Source organism: Perca flavescens, chromosome 12, assembly GCF_004354835.1.
Source record: "Perca flavescens isolate YP-PL-M2 chromosome 12, PFLA_1.0, whole genome shotgun sequence".
NCBI lineage: Eukaryota > Metazoa > Chordata > Actinopteri > Perciformes > Percidae > Perca > Perca flavescens.
The window spans coordinates 28,702,391-28,710,858 of NC_041342.1; the positions used below are offsets into that span (position 1 = coordinate 28,702,391).

An 8,468-nucleotide genomic window follows, 5' to 3' on the forward strand; every position below is an offset into this window, starting at 1 on the left:
ATTTCTTACCGTCCTTTTTGTTAACCCTCCTGTTGTCCTTGGGTCAAATGGGACCCATTTTCAAAAAGTTTTTATATCAGAATTTGGGTTTCTTTCAACCAAATTGTCAAAATAAATCACGTGGATGGTTCCATAAAACGCTCTTCACAAGTAAAATAAATGATCAGTTCACTACTTTTATTGAATTTGGGGGATTTATAAAATTGTATAGCATTTGGAGAAACAAATTTATAAAAGAATGTCAAAAAGAACAACAAAAACGTCAAAATCGCAGTAAAAAAAAAAAAAAAGTGACAATAAATTTGGAAAAAAAGTGACAAAAACAATGGGAAAAGTGACAAAAAAATTAGTTTAACATTTTTGCATGGTCGACGGGAAGACAACACATGGGTTAAAAACAGATGGAGACGGCACGTATGGAAAATGTGACAAATCACAGCCTGCCCGTAGTCTACACTAGATTATGCACCATGTATGCGTTATATCAAAATACTTGAAGTATTAAAACTGGGTTTTGACAAAGGAGCCCTCTACAAAACACAGCATCAAGACGTAATAATGCAGAAGATACCCATGGCCCTTATTACTATTTCAGTTATTTTTGTGCTTTAGTACATTGACAAAAAAATCAATTAAGTTAACACAACCTTCTGCCTTCAGCGCGATTTAAGACTTTGCCTTCCTCTGTGTGTTGCTGTTCTCAGACTTCCTTCGTTTCGGGAAACAACAACAAACTTAGAGCTAGCAAGTCACATGCTGAAAATGGAGAGTTTGAAAGAAAATTTGGATCGTTGGACATTGGTTCTTTTGGGGGAATGAGTGTAAAGATTTACAAAGAATATGTTTATGGCATTTACTCTCTAACTGGGACGTTTTGGGACCGATTGGTGGAGATTGTTATTGACGAGGTACATGCAGCGATTAAATGAGGTTTAACCATGTATCCAGTTAATTTAAATAGCTCTCACGTTACTGTATTGTGTAAACACTTAACTTCATTTAATACTGGTTGTGACATTTTCTTTTATCAGTTCTCAAATGTTCCACCAAAATAAGTTCCTTCCCGAGGCTACTTTGCAGAGCCAGCGTCGCAGCGTCCGGAGCTTAGCACCGCCCGAGACGACTGTGATTGGTTTAAAGAAATGCAAACAACCCAGAGCATTTTTATTTTTTTTAGATAATTTTTTGGGGCATTTTAGGCCTTTATTTCCACAGTACAGATGAAGACATGAAAGGGGAGAGAATGACTTGCTACAAAGGGCCGCAGGTCGGAGTTGAACCCGGGGCCGCTGCGTTGAGGAGTAAACCTCTGTATATGTGCGCCTGCTCTACCAAGTGAGCCAACCCGGCCACACCAGAGCATTTTTTTGTCCTATCCCAGAACGTATCTGTAGTGTAGCCAGACCTTACCCGACAGACCTGTGGAGATACAGTAGTTCTGGCAATGCGAGACTACCCGGCTGATAATCCTGCCTCCCACAGAGAGACTCCACAGTGAAGCTGACGGAGAGCGAAGACGCAGAGCAGGTGGAGCCTCAGTCTGGCTCTGTGCTGCTGAGTGACGCTGCAGGATGGAGCTGGGTGGCGTACTTCAGAGGGACGTCCAGACCCACCACAGGACCCACAACACTCAGCCACGACAACACGTAGTTCACTGACCTGCGCACACACACACACACACACACACACACACACACACACACACACACACACACACACACACACACACACACACACACACACACACACACACACACACACACACACACACACACACACACACACACACACACACACACACACACACACGTAGCAGGAGCTGAGAAATAAATAAAGTGATGTGTGCAGCAAAGTGTAATGTTATTTCTTTTTGTGGAAATGGATTTTCAGAAAAAAATATTGTTCAGGAACTGGCATCAAAGTCATCCGGTATCGACATTTTTCGAATGCTACCCAGCCCTAGTATGAGGTGAGGCGAAGACAACCTAACATCGTTTGTTTCCCGATACACCGCAGCACGTTATCATTACCAGCATGTTGATATGATATGATATAACTGTTGCGGAGTTGTAAATCTAGCTTTAACTCGATGCAAAAGCTAAACGTCGTGTGCAACTCTAAAAGTGTAATACTTCCATTGTGTTTTTTTTGGATTAGTGAATCCAGCGTTGATCCTACCTGTGTTGGTCCTGAGCCGCCTGCAGCACGGGCCTCATGAACTCCTCCGTTCTACAGGGGTGGAGCATAAAGAAAGGCTGGCCCAGCAGGGGATGTTCCTGACACACACACACACACACACACACACACACACACACACACACACACACACACACACACACACACACACACACACACACACACACACACACACACACACACACACACACACACACACACACACACACACACACACACACACACACACACACACACACAGAGAGAGAGAGGATCTCAGCTTTAAGGAGGAAGGTGGTGATATTAAAGCTGATGGCTACATCTTTCCTGGTTTTACCTGCAGAGTGATTGTATTCAGAGGACTGTTCTGAAGTCGAAGCCTGAAGTTTGGATGAACAGAGCTCCACACCTCCTCTAATGACAGGCTCCTCCCGTCTGACATGGACATGGACACATTAAGGAAGAAGATGCAGCAAAAATATCACTGACAAATATGCAAAGGTGTACAGACCCTCTCATACTGTAGGCGGTCTCATACTTTTAAGTCATAATCAGTTGTATGCACAGGCTGCAAAGTAGAGCTGGTCAATATATTGATATTATATCGATATCGTGATATGAGACTAGATATCGTCTTAGATTTTGGATATCGTAATATGGCATAAGTGTTGTCTTTTTCCTGGTTTTAAAGGCTGCATTACAGTAAAGTGATGTCAATGAACTTACCAGACTGTTGTAACTGTTATTTGCCTTTACCCACTTAGTCATTATATCCACATAACTGATGATTATTTATCAAAAAATCTCACTGTGTAAATATTTTGTGAAAGCACCAATAGTCAACACTACGATATCGTTGCGTTATCGATATCGAAGTATTTGGTCAAAAATATCGTGATATCTGATTTTCTTCATATTGCCCAGCCCTACTGCAAAGTGCCGTCTGTACAAAGGAATAAATTGTTGGTTTGGACATTAGGCTCTGTGGTGTGATGTGGATACATTGGCATGTTAATGTACTTAGAACACCTATAACATCAGCTTTTCTCACCCTCCACGGTATGATTTTCAATACTTAAAAAACACGAACACTCCTTTTTCTATTGAACTGATGAGATGCTGTATTGAGGCAATGTAGTGCACAGCTCGCGCCACAACGTTTAAAAAAAAAAAAATGTTTAACCCAAATACCGGCATTTTAGCGTATACCCCGCTAAAATGCCAAGAAAGTATGAAGGTATGAGAGAATAGATACCGCCCAAGCCTAGCGCATGCGGAGGCCGTCTCAAACGTAACTCACCCTGAGTGAAGGCTCGGAAATAGAGCACAGGAGTACTGTAGCTGCAGGAGTGCAGGATGTGGTACTCGTACTGAAGCATCTGGCTGCTGCCTTCAGACACCACACATACCCCGTCATCTTCATCTTCCTCACCATCTTCCTCATCCTCTATGCCACCTTTGATGCTGTCGGCATCAACTGAAAGAACAAGACCAGCCTGTGGAGACAGAGACACAGTGGTTTCAGTTATATTGTACATTAGAGCTGGGCAATATATCGATATTATATTGATATCGTGATATGAGACTAGATATCGTCTTAGATTTTGGATATCGTGATATGACATAAATGTTGTCTTTTCCTGGTTTTAAAGGCTGCATTACAGTAAAGTGATGTCATTTTCTGAACTTACCAGACTGTTGTAACTGTTCTATCATTTGCCTTTACCCACTTAGTCATTATATCCACATTACTGAGGATTATTTATCAAATATTTCATTGTGTAAATATTTTGTGAAAGCACCAATAGTCAACACTACAATATCGTTGCGGTATCGATATCGAGGTATTTGGTCAAAAATATTGTGATATTTGATTTTCTCCATATCGTCCAACCCTATTGTACATGTTTGTTATAGTGTCTTTTACATATTTTTATTGTAATTTTTCTATTCTATATTTATGTTCTCCATATATATTTATGATTTTCTTTTATGATTTATATTTAATTACCTTATAAATAAAGCTTGACTGATTGATTGTTGCAGTACTTTGCTTTACTGTTTATTTCCTTTTTATGTTTATTGCAGGCACCGAACACACCCAGGTAAATTGCTTGTCGTCTGTCGCTCTTTCGATTCTGAAGCCTGGAATGATCCTTTTTTTTATTTTTTAAGATTATTTTTTGGGCTTTTCCGCCTTTATTCGACAGGAAAGCTAGGTGAGGAAGGCGAGAGAGAGGGGGAAGACATGCAGGAAATCATCACGGGTCGGATTTGAACCCTGGACCTCTGCGTCGAGGCATAAACCTCTAATTATATGTGATCCAACCCGGCCAGCCTGGAATGATCTTTCATTTAGGAAATAAAACTCCTTCGTAATTAAAGGTGTAGAGGTGTGCACAGATTATTAGTTTAATGTTTTGAATTAATTAAACGGTTGATTTTTAATACAACAGAAAAATAAAAAAGTACTGAAAAATTCTGTATTTTTTCGTAAAAAGCACAGGTGGAAAATAAAAGCCAAGAACACCAGATGATGAGTCTTTCACCTGTTTCTCTTCCTGTCCCTGCTGATCAGACCAGGAGCGACAGGAAGTGTGTGGCTCCGAGTCTGAAGCCGATCCTTCGTGGTCCCACGCTGGGCTCGAGTCGACCACGACTGATCTGAGAGCAGTCTTCTTAAGGTAGCCCTCCTCTGAGCCCTGAGGCCGGATCAGAAGCAGAGATTAACCACATTCATGGACCACAGCACAGGTTCCAGGACAGTGGTGGTTTAGACCCCTTAAAAATGATAATAATAAAAAACTATTTTCTTTTTTTTTCTTTCTTTTTTTAATCAATTTTAGTGCTTCGAGTTAGAGTTTGTGAACTTGTCTGTTAGTGACAGAGGGGGCGAACAATTACAGGTTCAAAGAAACAGGTTTAATATCCTGGTTGCAGTCGCCGATGCTATGCACCTACAGTATAACCCAGTCAAGGAAAGTCGTATTTTGTTATTGTTTACACCTCATTATCATTTCATTTGATTCTGGTAGTCCATAAAGGGACTTTTGTAGTTTTTTTCATATTTTGCATGTATCCTCTGTTATAATAATAAATACACATACACATATTTATTGTTATCCAGTGAAATTACTGATTTAGCGGGGGGGAGGGGGTTAACACTTCTGCATAGTTATATATATGTCAATGCAGAAAACCTGCGCGCAGTATGCCGGAAGTAAACAAGAAGTAGAGGTAAACATGGCGAGACGCAGTACAGCACCACAGTTTTGGAGCGAGGAGGAAATCAATTTATTTATTAGTGTGGTGAAAACCATGAATATAATGTCTTTTGATGACGGCAGAAATACCGAGATAGTTAAAGATTTATAAGAAGGTGACCGAAAAGTTATTGCGTCTTAAGGTTGTCCTTACGTCTAGACGCTAACCGTGCATCGCCGTTTACATCGGGATATTGTCAATTGATTACAAATTCCACGTTTACAGGAGTAACTCTCTCTGCTCACGCATGTAAACGGGTTATTCCGAATGTTTCAGAAACCCGAATAATGACCTTAACCCGAAAATTGACAGCTTGTAAACGTAGTCACATTCTCATTAGGGGCTGAGCCCCCCTAAAGGTCTGATCCTAGAACCGCCCCTGTTGCAGGCTCTGTGTACAGCGATGCCAGCGGGAGCACAGACCTCCTCACCTGCACGGCTTCCCAGCTCCAGCCGTCCCTCAGCTGCTCCGATTGCTGCAGGAGGAGCCGACAGCAGCGGCGGAAGTTCTCCTCATCCAGCGCACACCCGCTCATCTCTGCAACGCAACATGGTGCAGACCTGGGTAAAGGAGGCGAGGTCTGATAGATTACATCTCTCTAATATGGAATCACATATACTTCACTGAATGTAAAATGATATGTCACTTTGTGCCGGATCCATATCTGAGAGGAGCTAGAAATATAAAAACCTTTAAACGGAGACTAAAAACCTGGCTTTCACCTAGTGTCTTATAATTATAATTTAATTTAAAAATATAATAATAATAATTATAATAACCCTACATATATTTTAGATAACATCTCTCTAATATGGAATCAAATATATTTCACTGAATGTAAAATGATATGTCACTTTGTGCCAGATGGGGCTCCATGTACGTATATATACACATCATACATATCATGACATATGTATATATACATACACCCTACACACACACACACACACACACATATACAGTATGTATATATGTATATATATAAATTAACGTATAAAACATATTTGATATTTGATTTTTATAACGCTTCATATGGTTTTATATTATGATTTATATTGTTTAAGACATTTAATTGTTTTTAAAATATATTGTATTAATTTTTTATTTATCTTAGTGTGCACTGGTCTCAAAATCCATTTATTTATATATATATATATATATATATATATATATATATATATTTTATTATAATTATTCCTTTTTCTTGTCTGATGTTTTTCAATCACTGTTCAGCCTTTGAATTGCATTTTGTCATGTTTGAAAGGTGCTTTATAAATAAAGATTGATTGATATACAATTAAACGGGGCACACCACCACTTAAACTGCACTATCTGCTGCTGTGTGGAAAAGATGCAGAACGGGCCCTTTCAGTGTGCTATATTACATTAAATGATTGTTGATGCATTTAAGTTAGACAGCATTTCAGTATTATAGCTGGCCGAAGTGTAGCTACATTAGGAACTGTATATACACTGTTGCGTATTTAACTGGTAAGCTGTAACAATTTGTAATATTTTAGAAACTGATCATGTTTTCTACGTACAACCTTTATCTGAAAAGTTACTCCAGCTGTCAGCTAAATGTAGTGCAGTAAAAAGTACAATATTTTCCTCTGAACTGTAGTGAAGTAGAACTAGAAAGTAGAAAAATACAAAAAAAAGTATACAGAGTCAATAAAACCTAATTGCTTATCTGATTTTAATGTGATGTACAGTTTGTGCTTGTTTTACTGTCAAGTGTCTTTGAGTACCATGAAAAGCACTATATAAATAAAATGTATTATTATTATTATTATTATTAAGTACCGCAGAATAGTACTTTAATGTTACTTTACTTTGAAAGAAGATGCAAGAAACCAATTCCTTCACACTGGAAAATAGGTTAAAAGCTAACGTTACCCTAGGGCGAAATCTTACATTAGTTTGTTAAATAAAAATAAATAATTTCTTTCCCTTTAGGGCCCAGAACGGTTTGCAGTTTCAGCAGTTAATAGCTACACACACAATGGCATCAAAGGGTAATTTAACCAACGGTACCTGAATCAGCCTGCAATGACTGTAGATGAACTAGCTACAGGGCAAGCTACTGCAAAACGTAGTGAAACTAGTAGTTTACTTGGTAATGTGGTTCAATACTGCATTTTATTGTCAGTAAATACACGAAACATCAGTTCTTTGTACTGAGAGGAAAAGGTAACACTTTACTTGAAGTTTTCTACATAAGAGTGACATGACACTGACATGACACATAGCTAACTCTAACCATAACTTGTCATGACAAAACCGAATGAAGCGTTATGTCATAAACGTTTATGACTTGTTTATGTTTTATGACACGTTCATGACATTGTCAGGTCACTCTTATGTAGAAAACTTCAAGTAAAGTGTAACCGAGGAAAATATGTGTAACGTTACTGATAAAACCTAGCTAGCTAGCTTGCCGTTATCAAAGCAGGTGTAAACGTTAACGTTATTAGCGTCAGAAGCAGCTCGGTGTTTCCCAGCCGTCGACGGGTGAATTAAACACTCGGGAGGTTCCGACCAAAGCGAAAGTCTTTAGACACACAAATTGCAAAGAAAATACACACTTATTATTCCATTTTTCTTTTCGACAGCATATTACTTACTACTGCTTGACCGGACCGCACGACTCGGTATTGAAGAACCAATGTTTTTCTTCCGGGTTGTGAGATCACGTGACTACGTGACTAGTGACGTTACCGTCACCTTTTGTTTTTTTAAATTATATATATTTTTTTATCTATCAACAACAAATTCATACCACAGGGCTTGAATATGTCAAAAACGAACAAAAGCCAATTTTTTCACATAATATAGATTTTATTAAAATACCGCTTGTGTCCTTCGTCTTCGGAACGTGCAGGGTTGTTTGTCTTTACAACCGCTAGATGGCAGCAACTGAGACTGCAGTAGTAGTGTGTACGGCAGGGTAAACGACACACGACAGCACCTCACAATACCTACTGTCTGGGAAATTACCATAGACAGTATATGGAAATTACAGAAT

At 39.1% G+C, this 8,468-nt stretch overlaps 1 protein-coding gene across 3 annotated transcripts; it reads right to left on the reverse strand.

The window, feature by feature from the left end:
- Nucleotides 1-1,292: 1,292 nt before the first annotated feature.
- atg10 (ATG10 autophagy related 10 homolog (S. cerevisiae)) lies at nt 1,293-8,149 on the reverse strand. 3 transcript variants are annotated; one of them, XM_028593783.1, is made up of 7 exons: nt 8,068-8,149; nt 5,871-6,000; nt 4,725-4,877; nt 3,476-3,671; nt 2,513-2,610; nt 2,179-2,276; nt 1,293-1,659 (listed from the first exon to the last, which is right to left on the reverse strand). In XM_028593783.1, the coding sequence occupies exons 2-7, from the start codon at nt 5,973-5,975 to the stop codon at nt 1,536-1,538; spliced, it is 774 nt and encodes a 257-aa protein (XP_028449584.1). In that variant the 5' UTR covers nt 5,976-6,000; nt 8,068-8,149; the 3' UTR covers nt 1,293-1,535. The 3 variants fall into 3 exon arrangements, with proteins under 3 accessions (XP_028449584.1, XP_028449585.1, XP_028449586.1); XM_028593784.1 differs by having other exon boundaries at nt 5,871-5,977; nt 8,068-8,147; XM_028593785.1 differs by lacking the exon at nt 4,725-4,877.
- Between the last annotated feature and the right edge of the window lie 319 nt (nt 8,150-8,468).